This window comes from Lycium ferocissimum, chromosome 1 (genome assembly GCF_029784015.1).
Source record: "Lycium ferocissimum isolate CSIRO_LF1 chromosome 1, AGI_CSIRO_Lferr_CH_V1, whole genome shotgun sequence".
Classification (NCBI taxonomy): Eukaryota; Viridiplantae; Streptophyta; class Magnoliopsida; order Solanales; family Solanaceae; genus Lycium; species Lycium ferocissimum.
In genome coordinates this window covers 64,315,385-64,339,027 of record NC_081342.1, presented here as the reverse complement: position 1 = coordinate 64,339,027, position 23,643 = coordinate 64,315,385, and the positions used below count along the sequence as shown (strand labels likewise).

Genomic DNA, 23,643 nt, shown 5'->3' with positions numbered 1-23,643 from the left:
GGCCCAACAAGGGGTATTTGACTCAGTGGTTTTGCACGTTGCAGAATCTGAAAATGTAACCAACAGAACCTTTAACCAACAATGTACAAACATACCAAGAGAAACTATCACAATGCACAAATAGGAAAATATTGCGGGGATGAAAGATTCATATAGCACGACCATTCAATTGTATGGATCTGACGGGAGGCAAAGGAAAGAGTCATGTTTCTTTTCCATGCTACTTATTTTATTTGTTTATTTTGTGCAGAGGGAACAACGGAGTTTGAGGGGGGGCTTTATAATAGAGCAATGCTCAATTTAATAACCTAAGTAGTTTCATTAAGGAACGACTGCTAGACGAAACGAAAAACTAACCTCTCTAGCATGTACATGATAAAAAGAAAAAATGCAACTCAACGTGAGTAGTACAAATTTAGTTCATTTTCCAGGATGATGAAGCAGTATGTGCATTAGTCGTGCTACCTGAAAAGGAGTAAGATTAAGCAAATTGTACCCACCATCTCTAGAGGAGAACCAACTACACCGAGGGGTAACTTCATGCTCCCAACACGACGGGTTCCATAGATAAATCCTGGCCTCAGAATTATTCCTGAAAAAGACATGATACCACCAGATGATTTTTTACGAACATGAGATGAGTCTAACACTTTGCCTTAAGCATCAGAACAAAAACACAATCATAAGTAGAAATTATCTTCCAAGAATTACTATCTTATGAAACAAAATAAAGGTGAAAAGCATCAGGTCCATCATTCCAGGAAAAGTTCCATCTTTAACAAATACTGTTTCTCTATCAATCCTTTTGCTCTTTTCTCCTGTGTTTTGTGGAGCTAGGCTGAATAAGTGCTAAACTCAATAATCCTCAAATTTTTTAACAAACTAATTTGAGCCACCTGTTAATAGGTCACCAATTCAGCATACTGTCTTCCATCCATCTAAATGCTCCTCACATAATTCCTCCAACCCTTCACTGATACATGTTGCATAAGCCGCCTCTAATGGGCTGGTGTAATTTACTATAAAGGCATACCAAGAAACTAGCTAAATCATCGGAGAGGGAATCCCTAAAGAAGCTCGAATAGCGTGTTACATTGCTCATGCAGTGAGTTCTCCTACCAGAAAGTGTTTGGACGAAGTAAGTGAAGAACAGGACAGAAAATTAAGTTGAACTTATGGTTATGATCTGCTGACAGTTATCTAAAGATATTAACTTATCAAAAGTTTGCGAAAAATAACCGTATCACCCCACACGAAACAAAGAAATTTTTCACACAGTTAAATAGACATAGTGGACTGGCCGCACCTAAAAGTGGTTAGGTACCCAATGAAAACCGAAACAGCTTACCTCCATATGGATATCTTGTTAGCAGCTCAGTTTCAGCAGCTCTCTGCATGCATAATACAGACATGAGACAGAAGAACAAAAAGGTCACTTTCACAAGTTCTCAAAATTTTATCCCCTCACAACCTACCTAACAGTAACCTCCACCACTGTGTGCCAATTTAATTATTCCTTCACTATTACATCCTAGACCCTAATATTTATTTATTCAATTTGTCCGTGCAAGTCCTCCAAAATTGTTTACATCTAAGGTACCCGAAGTCCATTTGAAAATTCTTCTTACCATTGTTTTTTCCTTTTTGGGGTAAAGATGGGGAGTGGAGATGGAATTGACATAACTGGTGCTCTAGTGTCTACTATTTTTTTTTTAGAAATGAATGATTCCAAACAGCAGAGGACCTCCTGGGGGAATTATCAACCTGCCCCAAGCATTTTCTTAGAGGTTTGAAATTACCAACCCAAAGAACAAGCACAGCATCTAAGTTAATCAAATGATCCCAACTACACCTCTATCTGACCATGAGTAGCATATCATATGTGTCTGGATCCATTAAACATGAGCAAGGAAACTATTTTTTTTTTTTTGACAATGATAACATTGAGCAAGGAAACTATTACAAAATACTATATAAAATACCTTAAGATACTATGTGTTTATTATAGAATATTTAGTCACTTATAAGTAAGGGGAATTCGCATGCCTACAGGAAACTAAATGGAGAGGGCAAAAGGCTAGAGAAATGGGTACCACAGGTTAAAAATTGAGATATTGTGGGATAAATAAAAATAGGAACGGGGTGGAATTATTGTAGAACCAGGACTTAAGATTGTAGAGGTAAAACGAGTTGCATTAAGACTTGTACGGGGAAAGGAGAAAGTCAATGATATTAATGGACACCTTGGTTCAAGGGATTCCAGGAAAACAACAAATCTTTGTAAGGAGATATTTAAATGCTCACTAGGTAAATAAAGCGACGGTTTAGATCAAGTCACGGGGTATGGTTATGGTTCTAGGAATGAAGAAGAGAAGACTATCTTAGAAATCGCTTTAGCTTATGATTTAGTGGCAACTAATACATATTTTAGAAAAGAGATTCTCACGGTAACCATAGTCAAGTAGACTTTATCCTTACTAGAAGACGTGATATATTTACACGTAATGAATGTAAGGTTATTCCAAGAGAAGCGATGACGACACAACATAGGTTAGTGACCTTAGATGTAAAATCTTAAGAATAGGGAGAAAACGATACTACTAGAAAATAATCGCAAATTAGGTGTTGGACATTAAATGGCGCTATCTAGTTTGTGTTATAATAAAAACTACAGGAGAAGGGAGCTTTGGACTTAGAGGGAGACATAGACATCCTGTAGAAGTGGTGGAATGAGAATGTACAAATTGAAAGCTAAAAGAGTGTTAGGAAGTTGTCAAAAACAGAAGAGGAAAAAACCTTTGAAGAATACAAAGAGAGCTAAGAGGGAAGCTAAGAAGGCTATTAATAAAACCCGAGGGGAAGCGCTAGATGGCTTGTACCAACATCTAGGGACACGAGAAGGGGAGAAAAATGTTTACACTAGCAGGACTGATAGAGCAGAAGGGTAAGGATTTAAACCAGGTGAAGTGCATTAAAGACAATCCTAAACAAGTGTTGGTAGGAGACATTTTGTACAACTCAAACCAAGAGAAAAACATTTTGAACCTCAACATGTCTTCTGCACGACAGAAAGGGAGAGCCTAACAATTGAAGAACGCCAGATTATTCAATTGAACCAAGAAAGATTTTCAAAAGAAAACAAATTAATTGAGTTGACATTCAAGACTCGCAATAGCTCTTGGCTCATGCCTGACAGAAATTTCTTTGGGACCCCCGAAAACATAAAAAGTTGAATCACCAAGGACAACATACTACACAATGCCTTTTTAGTACTCTGTAAGTAGCAGTTGACATCTTTTGCACATTCTTAATTAGTCATTCGTCTACATCAATCAAAAGTATTGGGCTTATACCTTCCCCTCATAATAACCTTGTAATACATAATTTACAACACCAAAGTCTGCAGCAGAGATGTAAACAAATCTTTTAACTCCTGCACATAGAAATAAAATATATTATAACAACATTACATCGACCACTCCAGCATGAACACAACATATCAGATCTACCAATACAGCAGACAGTCCTCATACATAAAAAATGTATAATGTAGTTCTTCAGCAAAAACAGTTTTTAGTAGTTTATCCACACTTGATGCCTAAACAAGACATTCATAATGCAAACTGAGGATCTGATCTCCAATGCAAACCGATAAAATGTGCATATAGGTTAAAGAGTCTAGTGAAGAGATACACTGTTTATTTGATGAAGATAACATTAAAGCAGTAATTCGAGTGTTTACATAAGTACATACATTGCAAAGATATCCCTGGAATGTGTAAGAACTTCTAATGCATAGATGATCTCAAAATATTGTTATTTATTATTAGTTTGGTATACTGGAGATGAAAAATCTCACCATTCAAAGGTATAGGTGATTATTTTATAACCCTCTAAAAGCGAACATAGGCCAAAACGTGAATGATATGGCAAAAGAAGGTTATTTGTAGGAGGAAGAATACAAGGAAGCGGATGACTTATGCTCAAACAGAATAAATCCAAGAAGTAAAGCTTTCTAATCTCACTCAAGAAATCATTAACTGCTTATCATGAATGCCCCACACTATCCCACACAAAGTAAGAACCAAATCTACCTTGAAATATACTAGGAATATACTCTGCACAACCAACAAATACGTTTTCATAAACTCTTGCCGTTCTTATTAGGAAAATATTGAATGACCACTTGCACCCAAGGGTGTGGTCCTAGCAGTCAATGTCGAACAATGAGGTCTCAAGTTCAAAGCCAACGGAGACAAAAAATATTAGGTGGTTTCTTCCTATCTGCACAAGCCTTGGTGGACAGGGTTATCAGTACCTGTGCTCGTGAAAGGTAGCAAGTATATGGAATAACTAGTCGCGGTACAAGCAGGAAACCACCGTCATAAAAACATATTGAATGGCCACACATTCGAAGATGGAACGAGCAATACCAAAGTTCTAAAAATGAGGCGTACTTCTCATGTCCCATTTGTTTCTCTAGCCTCGGTTGTCTTATTATCTTGTTATTGTTTCTACTTAGAACCCGTTTGGATGGGCTTATGGCTTGTAACTTATAAGCCAAAAGCCATAAGTTAGAAATTCTAGCTAATGGTTTTTGGCTTATTTTTGTCATTTTGGCTTAAAAACAAGTGCTTAAAAGCACTTTCTTTGTTTTACCCAAGTATATATATACTTATGACCCCCCAACCTAGAGTAGCTAGGTGGGGAAGTCAAATTAATCCTTGTTCATACATAGGCTTCTCTGGTACGAAATGGGCCACTTCAAATAGGCTCATTGCTCCGGCCCAGTACCTCCCAACAAGATTGATCCATTTGGATACATGGATTCCTTGGTGAATCGGGCGAAAACTTGAACTACCTACATACATACTTTTAAAAAAGGGTAAAGCCAACAGACATATAAAAACTGGTGCTATTGCGGCAACACCTCCCGATTTGTCAGGTATACTACGAAGAATGGCATGGATCGGTAGGAAATACCATTCTGGCACAATATGAGGCGGGGTGGACATCGCATTAGCAGGTATATAATTGTCGGGATGCCCCAAAACATTAGGAGCATAAAAAATTCAAATGGAAAAAAAGATAACAAAAGCTACCCAACCTACTAGATCCGAGCATTTCGCTGTGGTTCTCATTGATTGAGTCGATCCCGAGACAAAGCAAAGGGAGTTCCGTGGGTTCAGTTTGCTTAGAGTCAGAAAGCCTAGAAGAGGCCTAGAAGTCATAAGGAATAGGCAATTTGCCGGCGAAACTCTAAGGTTTGGCTTTTTCATTTGGTAGGGCATGCCAACGAGATCTCGTACGAGAGCTTTGAATCGCAAGCTCATAATCTAGGGTTCAATTAGCGCCAACTTCGGGGAGGAATTCACCCCAAAGCGGATTTTGTTCGCTCTCCGCTCCTCTTGATTCGATTGTTCTAGACAAAAAGATGAGAGCTTTTCAAGGTATCCGATTAGACCCCGGGTAAAAGAGATCTATCCATTTTAGCCATCCTTTCCATTACCGATCTAGTTGCTCTTGCTATCTAACCCGCCACTTTATTATATGATCTTTATTGACTTCAAAAAGTCAATTTTTTGCTTTTTCTCGGGCAAAGCTACTGGAACATCCAGAGACTGTTCCCCAAGCGGGAAGTGGAAGGCCGGAAAGTTGTTCTTTCCATTTTATGTGATTTGAAGATGGATATAGGTAGAACTCGATTATTTTTGTCATTTTGGCTTAAAAACAAGTGCTTAAAAGCACTTTCTTTATTTTACCCAAACACTACAAAAGTGCTTAAAGCGATTTTGGCTTAAAAGCACCCAAATAAGCCAATCCAAACAGGCTCTTATTGCCATCGCCTCTTTTTCACCGTTCTTTGAGCCGAGGGTCTATTGGAAACACCCTCTCTACTTTCTCAAGGTAGGGGTAAGGTCTGCAAGCGCAATACCCTTCCCAGACCCCACATGTGGGATTACACTGGTTTGTTCTTGTAGTACTTCTCATTTCCCATTTAGATGATGGTGTTACCCAAAGTTTAAGATGTTAATACACTTACAAATTATTTTAGTTGTAGTTTAAAAAAATTATAAGTAATGATTGAGAAGCTAGTTTGGCTTAAAAAAATTTGATTTCTTAACACATATCAAAGTTGTATGCAACTTCAAAGTTAGAATGGTTAAATAATTTTGATTTCTTAACACATATCAAAGTTGTATAGAATAATATTATTAGTGGAATGATGCCGAACATCCGCATAGCATCTTAGTGCCGAACATTCAGTTGAGACTAGGGAGAGCATCGGTTCCAACTGCATGTCTTGAGCATTGGAACGTGATCATGGTACTTAGGGAAAGCCAAAATAATCATAAGATAACTCCACTTCTCTACAGTCAAAACTTCAAAAGAAATGAAACTAGTGAGAAAAGAAATTAAGTTCCATTTGAAAGAAGTGTGATACGCATATTTAAGGCTCAAAAGTTTAAAGGTAGAAGAGATGTCCAAACTAAGGGTCCTCCAGAAGGTAAGTTAGGTCACTGTTATCTACTCGTACGGACACTAGGAAGAAGAAGGAAGGTAAACTCATGAAATAACTGATCATGCCCTTGAAGATGCAATTCTTTTACGAATTGTTGATCGTTGATCCTATGGCTGCACCAATTAGTTATCTAACCACTTTACTTCCAATACACTATGCTACAAAAATTACTAAATCATTCACCAATATATCCACCATTACTGTTTTTGGGTGGCGTTGAGACAGGGGAGTAGTTATTAATCACCGCACCAAAGAAATTAGGTTCTTTTGAATATCCCAAATACTATTTACCGAATAAGGAAATGTTTTCGGAGTCTTTCCTCCTACTTAGATAGGGCTCACAAAGTCCAATCAACAAGACACCCCCACCCCACCCCCCCCCCCCCCACCCCCCAAAAAAACCCTCAACTATACCTGTCAAAAGAAATTTATACATCGAATATCAATACTAAACTCCCATCGGGATTTGTAATAAAGAGCTGAAATGCTTGGTTAGAGCAATATGCTCCTCAAAAGTAATAAAGACCCTTTCCAACAGTTCAACATCACTTACAAATGCTATCAATATTGGGTCCTTACAGGCAATTAACCTACTTTTACCTTCTTCAGGCAGCAATAAATATTAAAAATCCAGGTCAAAACGAAGCAATCAACTGTATAAGCAATATTCAATGTGAATTCCCAACAGGAATTGTTGAACTGTGTGACCATCTCATCTAAAATCTTAAGCTGTTAGAGAGAGTAACTTTTATTTATTTAATCATATTCTCGACAACCCCTCACGTGCAAGCCTGATTCTTTTTCATGGTTCAAGCACGTGGAAATTCTTTTTGATAATAGTGGCGGTGAGACTCGATCCCAGGACCTCTGCCTGCTCTAATACCATGTTGAACTATGTGACCATCTCATCTAAAGGCTTAAGTTGTTAGAGATAGTACACTTTTATTTATTTAATCATGTTCTCAACAGGAATCTCTAAGACTTCAAAATTCAGGCCAGAGAGAAAAATAATTTTAAAAAAAAAAACAAGAATTATCTTAATACTGTGGAAGGTGCTTTGATTGGTAGAAAGAGGCAGGATTCCATCCATAGCAATTAATTAGGGACTTCATAGCATTACATCATTCTAATTCAGGTAAAGTTATCTACTTATACAACTAAGCTTCTCTTATGGCAATGAGGAATCATAGTTTTCATGGTTTGAGGAAAAAAAAAAAAGTATAAAGCTGATCTCATACCAATATGGAGAGGTGCTTAAGTAGACTTTTATAACTAGCTAATACCTTCTTCTGAAGCAGCTCTGATGGCATTTATATTAGCTGTCCCATTGATTTTATACATGTGCGAGTTAGAGCCGAACCCACCAACACAAGAAATCTGCAAAAATGTTTTGCCATTGCATAAGAGAGAAAACAACCAGTCGTCATAACTTCTCATATAAATAACATAAGAAGAAACTGTGAACATAGTGGCAGTTCAGAGAGACTTCACGACAATCAGATTGAATTGGATCAGTAACTTTAAGTCTTTAACTGGAAAAAGCATAGACAAATATCTCAGAACCTAAAGAGGAGGGAAGACATACTTTATCAGTAAGTCCATTTAATTGACGCTGTGAATGAAAAGAAATAGATAAGGCTATCCACCAGTACAGGAAAATTTAAATGTTTTCTGGAGATTGTGAAGCTCTATAAATGACCCTATTCATTTTCAAACCACTAGGGATCCAACTTACTTTCCTTTATTCACATAGCAAAAATTCTCAGTTTTGAAGGTAATAAGATAGTAGAGTCGATAACATCTAGTCTCACACCAATTATACACCTGCATCAATTAGTCCAATTATTCTATGACTCTGTTCAATAAGCAGCATAAGAGACAAACTCTCTCTCTCTCTCTGGTTTTTCTTATGTAACCATCCAGTATCCGAAACACGAAGCCCACTAGCCCAACGAATCCAGGTTTGCGCCGGGTAGGCCGCTAGGCGTAAGAGTCTCTAGCAAGAAGTTCTTATTAGGGCTTGAACCCAAGACCTCTGTGAAGGGATCCCAGACACCCCATAGTAACAAACACACTCTCTCCCTCCCTCTCTCTCTCTCTCTCTCTCTCTCTCTCTCTCTCTCTCTCTCTGGTACAACCAATCTGACTGATTGACTACTTGCATACTGTATCTAACTTCTTACACCCTATTAAACAAAGATAAACCAGATAGTCCCTTCATAACATGGAGAATCAACTCTTCCTAATATTATCATGCACATAGGTCAGGAGAAGTTTCAGTACGAAAAGAATCCATCAGCAACAGCCAGCGGAATTATATCAGCATCAATGACCCAAAACATATTCTTCAGTTTTTACCACAGATGAGCACTTCTGTCATAAAAACGATTCTTCAGAAAATACCACATATTAACAACGCATCTTTTGCAAAATTAAAACACGACTACCAATTTTTGTAAAGAAAAGGGAAAATCTTTAAACGTGGCAGCCAACAAGTTTCTTAGAAGGATTACCGACTAAAAGGAGGAAAATCTTGCCAGCAACCACTGAAACTTTCAAATTATCCACACCCTCAAAAAGGAGGAGATAAACAGAACCAACAAAAGAATTTTCAAAAAAAAAAAAAAAAAAAAAAACAACAACAAAAGATAGGTAGCAGCATTTCTGCTTCAGCCTGCTTTAACCCACTAAAGATTACAGCTAGCAATTATGGTAAAATTCAGGGCTAGAGGCAGTACATACAACAGAAGTTACTCCCTTGAGTGCATCCTTCCATGAATCAGTTGAAAATAGGTTTCCTGTCAGGAGGAGAAATGCATAGAAGGCCCATCAGCATCATACAAAAGAAGAGTTAAGGGTAAGTTGCACGATGAGAAATAGCCAACCTTGATGCCAAATCACACTGTTAGCCCACGAATCTTGTATCGACGACCTTCCTGTTCTACAAAAAGGCCAAAAAATGATTTGAGCAACAAGATTGGCAACCTAACAAGAATGCCAACTAGAGAAGGGTCATAGCCTAGAGGGACCTCAGAATACGATAGATGATAAGAGGACACAACAGGACACTTAGACTGCCCCACTCCCTTTGACTAAGTCCAAAAACTATTTTAAGCACATTTATATTACATATAGACGGTATGCACGTGGAACTTAAAAAAGAGGGGAGAAAAAAAAAACTTCCTGTCATCCATGGTTTTGCATTGACATATGGAAACAGATAGCGCAAGGAAAAAAAGAACCTACAACATGGTGCCTAATATTGAGAGGATTGATAGGCAAATTCTCTTCCCCTAAATGATTATAAACAAATTGCATTCACTTTGTCAGATAATAATTCCTCTTCAGTTTTCGTTTGGATAAGGAAACAAAGACTCCGTCACGAGAGAGAATTCATGCAAGAGGAAAACCCATTAAGATAGAATGTTCAGAACAAGTTAACTTTAATGCAACAGCCAGTTCCAGTCCTTCATTAAGCTTATTATTATTTTTTTAATTTTGAGAATGGTAATGTTAAGCTTATCAATCTTTACAAAGTAACCTTAATTCAAGTTGATTGGTAAAGAGTAATTATGTACATGTAAACACTTTTTTCCATATAAATGAACCCCCTAAAGATTTGGAGTAGTGTGGTGTGCCAAGCTATCTAATGCTGTAAAGGAGTGGAAGGATGTCAACCAAGTGGAGCAAGACTACCTTGATTCCAATACATAAGAACAAATGAGATATTCAAAGTTGTGCGAACTTCATCACGTCAAACTTATGAGCTATACAATGAAATCGTGGTAAATAATGATAGTGCTTAGAATTAGAGGAAAGAAACCAATTTGGATTTACGCCTGCTAGATCAGATGTTGTATTTGTTGCTGAAAAATGGAACTTTATAGGAAGAGGAGAAAGGATCTACACATATTGATCTGGAGAATAAGCATATAAAAAGTGGTCTCAGCTACGACCGGAGAAAAAAAGAAATTCACATTAAATATATGAATCTCATAGAAAGTAAAAGAAATTCATATTAAATATATGAATCTCATAGAAAGTATATGTATGAAGGAACAGTCATATACGCGATAGGACATACAAAGGAGTTCCTCTTCCCCATGAGTTTACACTAGGGATTTGCATTGAGCGCCTATTTTTTTACTCTAGTTATGGATAAGCTAGTGAACTATATATAAGATAGATTTTAATGATGTATGCTATTTGCAGATGATATTACATTAATGGATATCTACCAAATTGAAAAGAAAGTTCTATAAAACAATAGTGAGACTAGCAAAGTTATATAGGGGTGAATTTTCGACCTCTAAAGTCAAACATATTCCACAAGATGAGTGTAAATGTGGATGTTTAGATTGATATGCACTTTCACAAGATTAGACAAAATAGAAATGATCATATTCGCCAGAAGGTGCAAATGGTACATATAAAAGAAAAAATCGGAGGTCACTCGTCACTTGAGATGATGTAGTCAAGAATATTGGATTTTGTTAGCACCCAAAAAAAGGACAAATTCCTGCAAAAACTAGAAGTACCTGACGAGACAGTTCCTAAGGAAATGCTCATGCTCCAGTACAGCAGACATATATAACTAACTGACCATGAAAGTGAAGCTAAATACCTGCTAAGACTAGCAACTGTGAGACCACGATCCAGAGCTTCTTTGCACACATGTGAGCCGACAAATCCATTTCCACCGAGCACAAGTAACTGAAGTGAAAGTTTAAAGAGACTTCAAATGAGTGAGTGCAAGCAGCAACATATTGAAAGTGATATAGTCCCACTAAAACTTTAAAAGCGTTAACACCTTCTCCGTTGGTGGTGGAGGCGTATTTACTGTTTCTGCTTCCTCAACTTTAAAAGGCTCATCTGTTTTATTGAATTCAGTTGACAAAAACCGCACATTTCTGGATGATGCAACACTCCTGTTTAAAAAATTGTAAATCAGCCAAACTAGAAGGACATAAATCTCCAAATGATTGAAATTATACCCCAATTTTACAACAAAAAAAGTAATGGTTTCCCAGTAAATTAGGCAATAAAGCAAAAATGAGAGGAGAAAACTTACCAAATGCACAGTCCTAGGAGTGTATAGATAATCTACAGATATCTAAACAAGAATAACATCATGACCAGCAAAAATATCTAAACAGAAGTTCAGTGGCTAATATGGAGGAATTGAGATACCTTGGAATTCCATGATCATTCTAGTCATGTGCAACAGAAATAAACTGCTTCAGATGTTTTAGGCTTATTTATCAATAAAAACTTGAAAACTCAAGAACACATCCCATATTTAGACCACAGCTTTAATATTGTGGTATCTTTCTTTATTGTTAATAGTGTTGTGGTATCTCGCACCAAAAATATCTCTTCAGCTACGCATATAATGAAGTATTGGATTCTTTTTTCTTTGGCATAACACATAGTAGACACCTTAACTTGACCTCAACTGGCAAGTAATTTTGAGAATGCACATCTAAACACCTTGACTTGATTTAAGTTTCCCCGTAAACACACCCATCCTACATGGAATTTAGTGTGAGTTACATGACATCCTACATGGCATTTCGCACGTGTTTATGGGGCTAACATAAACCGAGTTGAGGTGCCTAGATATGCATTCTCAAAGTTGGGGTGGTTACTTAACAGTTGACAACCTTAACCCCCAAGTTAAGCTGTCGTATTATGCCTTTTCCTTTCAAGTTAAAAACTAGGGCATTTAAGAACCAATAAGACTCTATAGGGCAATCTGTTGGAGAAACAAGGGAAAATAGAACAACAACAACAACGACATACCCATTGAAATCCCACATAAGTGGGTCTGGGAGGATAGAGTATACGCAGACCTTATCCCTACCTTGGGAGGTAGAGAGGTTGTTTCCAGGAGACCCTCGGCACAAGAACAAGCAATTCAAAGCAGTAAAACAAGTCATGGCAGAATACTATACAAAGCATGATAAAGCTGACTAAAAAAAGGAGCCGTAAAAAGAACAGCAAATGTTATTTATACAGTGCACTGTTCTAAGAAACTATTCAACCGTGTGAAAGTTTCCCAGAATTAAACAAGCCTTCCTCTATTAAAGGATGCAGGAACAACAAAAAGTAGATAACTATCCCACCAAGTTGTGAAAGAGAGTAAGTATGAACCAGTGATAGTTAGGCTAATTCTTGGTATTCAAATGATGAAATCATAATGAGGTATTTATAGGTATAGCCGTATAGGAGATGGACCCACTTTTCTAAGAACATGACAAGTGGGACATTCGTTACTAACCATGACACATGTCACATTTTGGTTCACCTTTTAGACACTTGTCCTAAATAGTGACAAGTGTAAAGAACCTCCCATTTTGGCCAATTAAAACAGTACGACTTGTCCAACTTAGGACAAGTGTCACTAATCTTCCCAAACAGCCAATAGTCTTTGGACTATGAACCAAACTTAGACGGGTAAAATATGACTTACAAAATTATTGGTGAAAAATAATATTTTCATGAACCAATAATTCCTATTGTATGTCAAAGATTTTAGCAGTCCACATTGTGACCCCACAATTATGCTGTTCGACGCGGTTTTGCACGAATAGGTCATGTGCATGCCTGATTATCCATGAGAGCCCTAGAGACTTGACCAAAATCTCATAGAAGCGGCCCCACTCCACTCTCATTAAGTGAATTCATCAAATGTGCCTAGTAGCACCAGAGTCTATCACTCAATCTCTCATATTGGACATAGGTTTTATTTAAGAAATGACCACAACAATTATATCATCCCCTTTAGCCAAAATCATTTTGGGCTTAGCCGAATTGTCATTTTTCCAAAATCTTTTCTTGCATTGAGATGCACTTCCCTTTAAAAATTTTGGTAGTATCAGCAATAGTATCGGAAACAACATTGTTTGTCATAATTTCTTACATTGTTGGAGAAATAAGGGGCACATAGAACAATAAATGTTGGCAATATTAGATATTTCAAAAGAATCTTTGTCCAAATGTCATGTCTTGTGGACAAGTGCCCAAAGACTATTGGCTAACCAGCAGGTTAGTTACACTTGCCCTAATTTGGACATGTATCAATGTTTAATTAGCCAAAATGGCAGGTTCTTGACACTTGTCATTTTTTAGGACAAGTGTTCTAAAGGTGAACCAAAATGTGACACGTGTCATGCTCTCAGCAAAGTGGACTCATCTCCTACACCTATAAATACCCCATTATGATTCCATCATTTGAATACCAAAAATTAGCCTAACTATCGTTCCATCATAAATACTTTCGTACACAACTTGTTCGTCTCTTTTTATATTTTGTTGTTCCTACTCCCTCTAATAGACGAAGACTTGTTTAATCCTAGGAAACTTTCATACTGCTGAAATAGTTTCTTAGGACAGTGCATCGCACGACTCAAACCTATTTGTATTTTTTTCCATAAATAAATAACATTTATTGTTCTATTTTCCCCTTGTTCTCCAACAGAATGTCGAGGTATATATTTAGGCCATTTGTTTCACATTATAAATTGGGATTTAAAACCTCTCTTCACACGCAATACGTTCCTTAACTCAAAATTAACAAAATCCACAATATACAGATACAATCAACAATGCAGAAAATTAAACATAACCATTAAAAACAAAACAAAACGAGCATTTCAGTTTCTTCTTATATTCTGTACTAAATATTCGAATGAAAAATATGAAGTTAGGGCCAAAAAATGGCTTACAAGAATCTGGAGAGAGCCAATCGAGCTTGGATTAAACGTGACATGATCCGTTCACCTTTCCACTGAATTGCAAATTGAATACAGAAAAAGTCTGGGTTTTTTTTAATTGTAGTGATGCTGCTGCTGCAATGTGTATCTACTGTTTAAAGGTTAGTTAGAGAGAGAGAGATTTACGTGGACGGTTTATGTAGCAGCACGTAAGTGGAACATGTGGCTTAATGTGCGCCCAACCAGACTTTTGAGTTTTCAATTTTTGTCATTTTAATATCATAATAATAATAATAATAAACTTAAGTAAACACTACTTCCCCCTTTTCAGAGGTATTTTTTTGGCACAACAATTAAAAAAAAAAGGGACTACTCACTTGTTCTAGAGAGTAAGAATTATTTTTACTAATTTATCTTTAATCAAATATCTTGAATGAGAAGTGGATCTTTAATGGTTTTTTGGTCATGTGAAATTACGTTTATTTAAATAATAAGGTAAAATCGAAACACAAATATTTTCTTGATTTTGTGAAACAAAACTTATTTTGAAATGGAGGAAGTAGTTTGTTTTGTGTAGTAAATATTTATAAAAGAAATTAATTAAGCTAGTCATATTTAGTTTGGGTAGTGCAAAGTCTAAATAAATTAGAAATAAAGGACAGCTAAAAAGGGCTAGTGCACATATACCAGATTTTGACACACCCATTTAAGTTGTAGCTGCAGTGTTTAATTTTTTATAAGCTTAGCAATTTTAGAATTAACTTTCAAGTTTCAACATATGTAATTGAATTTGTGTCCAAAGTTACACAATTCGCGTGAAAGTCTGGCATATTTTTTGTGCTTGCGACATGCGCTCAGAAGTTTGACTTGCTATGGCCAAACTTCTGACATATACGTTTGAAATTTGTATTGAAAGTCTCAAACTGTAAGTGTTGAAAGTTTGGCTTGTCAAGACCAAACTCCGATATTCACATCTAAAGTTAAGCTTCTAATGTCTTAATTCAAATGTATATATTTGAAACTGAGAGTAGTTTTTTTTTTAAATTTAAACTACCAATCTTCATTCCCAGGGGCAGACCCATGTATTAGGTTTTGGTGCTCGAGCACCCATTAGCCCAAGCGGATACTCTATGTAGACATATAGAAAATATTGAAATTTTGTATAAAATAATAAATAGCACCCAAGAAGTAATAAAAGATCGTGATGCTTTGGTTAAAAGGTGGAAGGCTTAAGGCTAAGCCAAGGCCAAGGAGTAGTGGAGTTCAAACCCTACACAAAGCAATATATTTTTTTGTTGATTTTAAGATGAGCACCTAGGACCATTGAATTCTAGGTCCGCCACTGTTCATTCCTACTAATGTTTTCAAGCTTTTTCGATAATATTCAAATAATTTGAACTCACTTTACATATTCGAATTTCAAAATTCGCTTTTTCTGATTTGTAGATGGTTTTATTCCATAAAAATTTATACATAGGAGTTGTTAAATATTTTTGAAAAAAAAGGCTATAAATTAAATGGGAACATCCCAATAGGCTGCGTCATGAAACTATGATCCATGCTTGATTATGGGCTAAGTTCTATGGTACAAAATGGACCTCGGCATGGTCTCAACTCTTAATTTTTGTCCACCTCCATATTTCGATGTGCCCACTTTGGAACTCCTTTAGCTTTCCTAATAAAATTAGGGGGAAAACATGATTAGCCAGCCGATTATCTCCTTTTAAAACACTGCTTATTTTGAAATGGAGGAAGTAGTTTGTTTTGTGTAGTAAATATTTATATTTATTTTTAAAAGAAGTTAATTAAGCTAGTCATATTTAGTTTCGGTAAGTGCAAAGTCTAACTAAATTAGAAATAAAGGACCGCTAATAAGGGGCTAGTGCACAGGTACCCGATTTTGGCACACCCATCTAAATTGTAGCTTTGTTGTTTAGTTTTTTATAAGTTTAGCAACTTCAGAATCAACTTTCAACATATGCAATTGAATTTGCATCTGAAGTTACAAAGTTAGCCTGAAAGTCTGGCATATTTCTTGTGCAAGCAAATTTGCGACATACGCGCGGAAGTTTGACTTGCTACGGCCAAACTTCGGACATATGCAATTGAAGTTTGTATTGGAAGTTTCAAACTTCAAGTGTTAGAAAGTTTGGCTAGCTAAGGGCAAACTTCCGACATACACATCTAAAGTTAAGCTTTTAATTTCCGAATTTCAGACGTATGTGTTCGAAATTAAGAGTAATTTTTCTGAAAGTTGAACTATCAATCTCCATTTCTACTAATGTCTTTGAGCTTTTTAATAATACCAATTGATTTGAACTCACTTTACATATTCGAATTTCAAAACTCCCTTCTTCTGATTTTTAGATGGTTTTATATCATAAAAAATTATATATAGGAGTTGTTAGATATTTTTGGAAAAAATAGCTATAAATTAAATGGGAACGTCCCAACAGGCTGCGTCATGAAATTATGATCACTGCTTGATTATGGGCTAAGCTCTATGGTACAAAATGGACCTCGGCATAGTCTCAACTCTCAATTTTTGTCCACCTCCTTATTTTCGATTTGCCGACTTTGTAACTCCTTTAGCTTTCCCAATAAAATTAGGGGGGGAAACATCATGGTGTTGTAATTGTTCGTAAGATTAATAGAGATGGTGTAAACTCATCTTAGATATTCAACTGTAATGTTAGAAATACAACAGCTTAAGAGGCAATAAGAACGAATGAAATATAAAAAACACATCGCAAAGGGTGAGGACAAACGGTAAGCCAACCATATTAAATGAGTGACTTATAAGTAGAATGACCATATATCACAACGAGAAGGATAGAAGAATGTTAGCACAAAAAGTGATAAACGAGTGGTTAGACGGCGATATTTAATAAGAAATACAAGGAATCAGGAATTACTTTCAGGAGTCAAGACTACATGAAGTATGAAATTATTTATAGGCTTAATGCATATGCAGTACCCTAACTTTGTCCCTTTTTTCCATTTTGACACCTCAACTAAGTGTTGTTCCTATTGAATCTTTGAACTCGTCCTCAAGTGTGTCTATTCCCATTACTTTCGTACCCCTGAAAAAAATCAAAACTATTTACCCCAAATGCCCCCAAATTACGATCTAACAATACATGATATAAATATCTTTATTGTATCATGGAAGACTGCTTCAGTCTTTTTTTAGTCCTCCATGATACCATCATGATATATAAATATACTGAGATGGTATTATGGATGATCATGTTCATTTATTCAAAAGGACACACTTTTCTCGAAAAAAAAACTCTATGATACCATCATCTTATATACATATATTGTGTCGGTATCATGGAGGACTGCTTCAATCCTTCAATGAGACAATCCTTGGGACCATGGATACCATCGTGGTATACAAATATACTGAGACGGTATCACGAGGACTAAGAGAAGGACTTCTTAGTCCTCCATGATACTATCACGACATATAAATATACGGCGATGATATCATGGAAGAAGGGTTTTGAGCGAGGGGGTACGTCGGGTAAATAATTTTGGGCGAGGAGGTACAGTGGGTAATTAGTTTAGAAGGGACATGGGGCGGATAATTATATATTTGAGGGTTATTTGGGTTAGTTTTCCAATTATTTGATCTCAAAGGTGCAATTGTCTTTTGTTCAGTTAGACATCCAAAATTGGTCTTCGATTATCCAATACTTCAACAAGGTTTATATTAATAGTCTAAATAATAAAAATCTCATAAATTGGAATAGATTAAATAGTGAATATATCTTTTTATTTTATAATAATCTAATATCTTGTATTTAATGGTTCAATTAATTTAAATTTATATAAACTTTTGATATTGCTATATTTAGAGAGATGAATACCTTTCTTTGGTCTATTAATAGTAACCAGTTTACCCCTAGATTGTTTTCAACCAATCTACGCTATGTACCGGAAATCAAGGTCGATGTCCTCCTTCGTGTAATTATCATTTTTTAAAATGAACACGTTGAAATTGTGTCTAACTCCTTCATCATAAAGATGGAACCTTTATAAAGAAAAAGTTAAATTTATACTTGGCAGTACTTATTAAAAGGAAAATATTTTCAATTTCTTGTTTACGCTTATCCAATGCATATATAATTAATACTCTCTCCATTCCCTTTTGAGTGAATACCTCAAAACCTCCCTAAAGTATTCAGGTCGAGTACTAAGGACCCGTTTGGTCATGTGAATTATTCACTTTTTTTTTGGGTTTTTATTTGAAAATCTACATTTGGTCATGAAAATTTTAAATACAATTTGAAAACACATAAAATCCCGGTTTCACTTTTTTTTTCTTCCACTTTTTTACTTTCAATATATTTAAACAACCAAATATTCTTTATATATAGAAACTATAATCAAACACTACTCCATTTTCAACTCCTATTTCAAAAATTTCAAATAAAGTGAAAAATATGTGATTTCTATGGTCAAACGCCTACAAAATTTCCTAAAAGGAAATGTTAATAACTCAAAATAAATCAGTTAACAGTTGCATTAAAAGCTTTCACAGGCACATTTCGCCGCGGCGCCCACTTTCACGGATCACCCACCAGCCTCATTTGCCTCAATTTGACATCAGCCTTCGCCTTATCTAACACTTGACACGATGCTTCCAGAAAACAGTGCCACAATCATTTCACCTTCCACCTATAATTCAACTGCCAACCCCAAGAAAATTGAGACATTGCTTTTTTTATTGATTTTCTATCCGATCTCCGATATTCGCATTGTGGTGTCGACTAATTCGAATTTGCATTACCGGAAATTCATTTAAAGGGAAGCGCTTCTTAATAGGAAGAAATTGCACATTTTGCCCTTCAATTGGGTTGGTCTTTAATTTTTCCCTTTAGCAATATTCAAACTTATGTATTGTGGGTATAAGTCCTTTAAGGGCAAAAGATATTATAATGCGAAGATATAAACTTATACTTTCAAAAAATCATTTATTATGAGGGGCGAAAATTAAAGACAACACACAATAGGTGCACAGGTGCCAAGAGCCCTTCTAATAGTGTTTTTAACATTCAAAACTCGTACACGAAACCTCCAATTAAGGGGGAAGGAGTGGTGTCTATCCTACCATAATCCTTATGGGTAGTTGAGACATTGATAACATCACTTCCCATACAACTGGAGAAGCATTTAACTCCACTTTATTTATTTTTTTAAAATGGCAAACATACTTGATTCCAACAGTTAGAATATATACTTCCATTGTTTCTTCATCACTTTATTCTAATCTATAGTGGAGGATCAAAATGCAACATACCTTTTTAGTAGTGTATGTTAATTACATAAGCACTATGGATAAGATCAAAACCGAGATCTTTCTTTTGAATTTTGAGTTTTCAATTGGAGTTTTATAAAAATATTTAGTTTTTTAAAACTATTCTCTTTCCTCGATACCTACATATGTAATTAGGAGAAATTTGAAAAATCTTTGTGCAGGCACTTTGGAAAAAATTACCAACAAAGTGTTCCACCTTGGATATCAGTGACAATTTTTTTTGGTTTTTTTTGTAGTTCTGACTAATTTAGATTCGCGTTTTTTGATTGATGTTCTCGAAACTGACTTACGCTTCCAACAAGCTAATTTTTAGAAGTGAAGTCTCCTTTAGGGATTAAAACGCTCCCTATCCAAAGCAATGCCATTTTAAACTCGAACCCAAAATCTCTAATCAAGAATGATTAAGTATTTATCACGCTACCATAATCTTTTATGCATGGTAGTTGTCCATAGTTGATATTTCACTGTTAGTACGTAGCTCTTGTAATGTGCTTGTCCAAATATGGAGTAAATACCCCAAGATTCAAATAACATCCAAGAATGAGTGAGCAGCTGAATTAAGAATTTAAACTTCATAGATTTGGGATATGACTAGATTTATTTACCATTTAGATTATTAAATATTTATACATATTTAATAAATTTCTTAATATATGTACATAATTTACCTTACCTTGTATATTCACCTCGTGAAATGAGGTTTTTGTCATCGACTTTAGAACAAGAATAGATGTTTTTATAATTTGGTAAATTAGAGGATGGAATTATCTATAACCAAAAAAGCCTCGAATTTCGTTTCAACTTATATATTAAACGATGCCATTTTAATTTTCTGATTCAATTAATTGTACTAAATGCTTCTCATTTCATGTGTATGAATATGACTAACAATATTTGCCTTGGTACCATAATATACAATGCGATGATGGTGCGCCATAAACTAAAACTTCCCTCCAAAATGATGGCTAAGTTATGTATTTAAGTGGTAAATATTAATAATAAAACTATTTTTTTTTTTTTTTTACAAATATCCACTACTGCATTTGTCTTAGCTCACTTACAAATTATTACTTCAATTGGAATAAGATTTAACTTATGTATACTGGTAATAATATAATAAATTTTACATTTTATCAGTATATTAATCGCAAATTAAACTCGTTACCATTTTTATTAAGTTATTATATAATTCTAATTAGTAATTATTGTATAGACTTACTCGTAAATATGATGATACAAATATCTTTTTACTGGCAGTGCATAAAAAATTAAACTTTATAAAATATTATAAATTAAAATTTTACAATCTTCTCATCTCAACCAACAATTTTCAATTTCCGTGATCGCAAAACTGGAAATCCAAACCAAAAAAAAGAAAAAAGCAAATAAAAAGTAAAACAAGAAAAAGAAAAAAAAAGAGGAAAAAATAGTTTTGTTATAAAGAGAAAGGAAAGAAGGAGAAGAAGAGGCGTAGCAAGTTGGTGTAGCGAGTGGTTTCCACATATGAAGCTTGGGACCAACAGCCTTTTCAGTCTGAACATATCTCATGAGACTTGCTTAGTATGATTTACATCTCCTGTGCGGTTTGTGAGCTATTGAACTAGAAGCGAAATTTATCCGGAGCGCAACAAAGAGTAACGGTTGCGGGTTCAAAAAAAGTTTTAAATTTTTCAAATTAGCTCACTGGTTTTGCCCATAGCTGTTTTGAGATTCTACATGGCTCTCTTCTCTAACTTCAATCACCACTTCTTCTTTCTCCTTTTCATCACCTAATTCTTCACTTTCCTTTCCCATTTTCTTCTCCTCACATTTATTCAAATTATCATTACTACTTCCATCTCCCAAACCATTTCTTTTACTCAACACAGGCATAGCCAAATAACTCGGCATCAAATCTCCTGCCATTATCACTACAATCTTCTCTTCATACAACACCGGCATCACCTTCACTGGTTTTTCACCTGAATCCTCTTCAGAATCTTGATCATTATCGCGGTGTTCTCTCAAATGACCAGAGAGTTTCCAGTAAGAACATGCTAATATTAGAAGAGCGAAAGCTATTAAACCTAGCATAGCTGCTAAGCCACCGAAGAGATATGGTACTGGAGAATGCCATGGTGATCTTTGTACCATTGCTGGTGGTGAAAATGTAGCTTTTATAGTTGATTTTGTTTGTTCTATTGTTGATGAAGTTGTAACAAAGCTATTTCCTGTTCTCATTTTTTCTTCTTCTTGAAAGTTTGATCTTATAGGGTAGGGGAAAGTATTATGGAAATTGAGAGTTGTTATAGAAATTGAGAGTTGTTTTTCTTTTCTTTTTTCTCTGAGCTTGAGAAGTGCAGAGCGATGAATGTGTATATTTATAAGCAGAGTGGAAGGAAAGGAGAAAAAGTAGAAAATTCCTAAAAGGGGAAATGGGAAAGTTGAAAGAGGAATTAGAAGGTTTTACTGTTCCTCAATTTCTGAAGATGGGATGGATATTTCCTAGTCTAGGGCCCCGTTTAGACATGGTTTGAAATATGGTTTGAAACCATGTTCGGACATTACTGATTTGAATATTTTAAGGAAAGATTTTCTCTTATAGACATAAAAATTCCACAAATTGTGAAAACTATCAAAACATTCTCAATTCTTATTCAATCTTACCAAATGAGCAAGTTATAGTTCATAACAAAATTAATACGCTAATTCATAACAACCGGCTTAAAATTAATACTAGAAGACCTTTCTAAAAATACAACATCAATTGATCAAATATAGTTCAATAAATAAAATTAAACTATGGGTCTTTTTTACAAAATTAAAAGGTTGGTAGACATAAATAAAATTTGGTGGAAGTTAATGAGATTGGTAAATGATTGATAGGGGTAATTGTTAAAAATATCTACCAACTTATGAGTCTTTTTTTACAAAATATAAACTTATGGATTAAATTTTATATTTTAAAAAGTTTGAAACCATGGTTTGAAAATTGGTTTCGAACTCATGTCCAAACGCTAGTTTGAAACCATGGTTTGAAAATTCATGGCCAAACGTCTACTATAGGTAAAAACATTTATCGGCACTCGTGTTATCGCCAAGTCAATAGATGTACGATATGTGTTTGGGGTGGAGACACATTGCAAGTTACGTGTTAGGTAGATTCCAATTTTTTTGGCTCAAACTTTATATGTAAAACTGTACAAGTAATTTATGTAGAACCCAGTAAGTAAAACGAATCGTCGTTCAGAACCAATAAATAAAAGATCTCAGCTTCGCCTCTGTTTGCACATAAACTTTTATCACTTAACCATGATTAATTAATATACATTCTTATATTATTGAACCATTTAATTATAGTAAATTTATACGATTGGCGTAAATACCTAATGAGACTAATTTTTTTCTTTCGTGTTTGGACTTGGGAATCCCTTGCATGATTCACACCTAAAGGTATAGCCTAACCTTCAATGAAATGGGTGAAACAAAGACAAAGAAGTTCTATTTGTATTTGTTTATGTCTTGATCATAGTGAGTTATTTGGTACTAAGGCAGAGTCACCTTTGTTCAATCTTCGGCAGAGCCACCCTTGTCCAATCTTCTTTATTTCTTCGTATGTTTATTCTTTATATTTTGGCTTTTTAGTAAAAATATTGACTTCGCCATTGATCCAGTATACAATAGCGTACGTATAATTTTCTATAAGGGCTGTCAATATTTTAAAAATGAACAAATCACTATCATGACAAGCGATGTCGTATTCTAAAATTTAAATATATACCCAATATTTTCATATTGCTTAGTGTCTTTAATACATATCTAGTAAAGTTTTTTGACAAGGAGGTATCATAATATTTTCATAGTGCTTATTATCTATACATATGTATCTACTATCTAGTAAAGGATGTTGATGAAGCGGTTTTTCTTAACACTACTTGAGGCGAAGTATATCCGCTCCTGCTAGTATATGTGGTGATATGAGACAAATAATCAGATGAAATAGTCGATGTGCAGAAATTTATCGGGACACGACCATTATTATAAAATGTAAAAAGAGAAGTCATTGCACAATTCACTTTGTTAAAAGGTCACGGATTCGA

At 35.2% G+C, this 23,643-nt stretch overlaps 2 protein-coding genes across 2 annotated transcripts in view; both read right to left on the bottom strand.

Annotated features, from left to right (window-relative positions):
• LOC132066257 (uncharacterized protein At1g32220, chloroplastic-like) overlaps positions 1 to 14,424 on the bottom strand; it is a 16,446-nt gene extending 2,022 nt beyond the window's left edge. The window contains exons 1-10 of the mRNA XM_059459605.1: positions 14,251 to 14,424; positions 11,334 to 11,451; positions 11,148 to 11,236; positions 9,409 to 9,464; positions 9,266 to 9,321; positions 7,807 to 7,900; positions 3,354 to 3,433; positions 1,349 to 1,391; positions 501 to 592; positions 4 to 47 (exon numbers count right to left, since the gene is read on the bottom strand). Of these exons, the coding sequence (XP_059315588.1) occupies positions 4 to 47; positions 501 to 592; positions 1,349 to 1,391; positions 3,354 to 3,433; positions 7,807 to 7,900; positions 9,266 to 9,321; positions 9,409 to 9,464; positions 11,148 to 11,236; positions 11,334 to 11,451; positions 14,251 to 14,294 (716 nt within the window). The 5' untranslated portion in view covers positions 14,295 to 14,424. The remainder of the gene's footprint in view (positions 1 to 3; positions 48 to 500; positions 593 to 1,348; positions 1,392 to 3,353; positions 3,434 to 7,806; positions 7,901 to 9,265; positions 9,322 to 9,408; positions 9,465 to 11,147; positions 11,237 to 11,333; positions 11,452 to 14,250) is intronic.
• A 6,401-nt stretch (positions 14,425 to 20,825) lies between these two features.
• On the bottom strand, positions 20,826 to 21,912 carry LOC132030537 (protein GLUTAMINE DUMPER 2-like). The gene has a single exon (XM_059420219.1). The coding sequence runs from the start codon at positions 21,782 to 21,784 to the stop codon at positions 21,245 to 21,247; it is 540 nt and encodes a 179-aa protein (XP_059276202.1). The 5' UTR covers positions 21,785 to 21,912; the 3' UTR covers positions 20,826 to 21,244.
• Between the last annotated feature and the right edge of the window lie 1,731 nt (positions 21,913 to 23,643).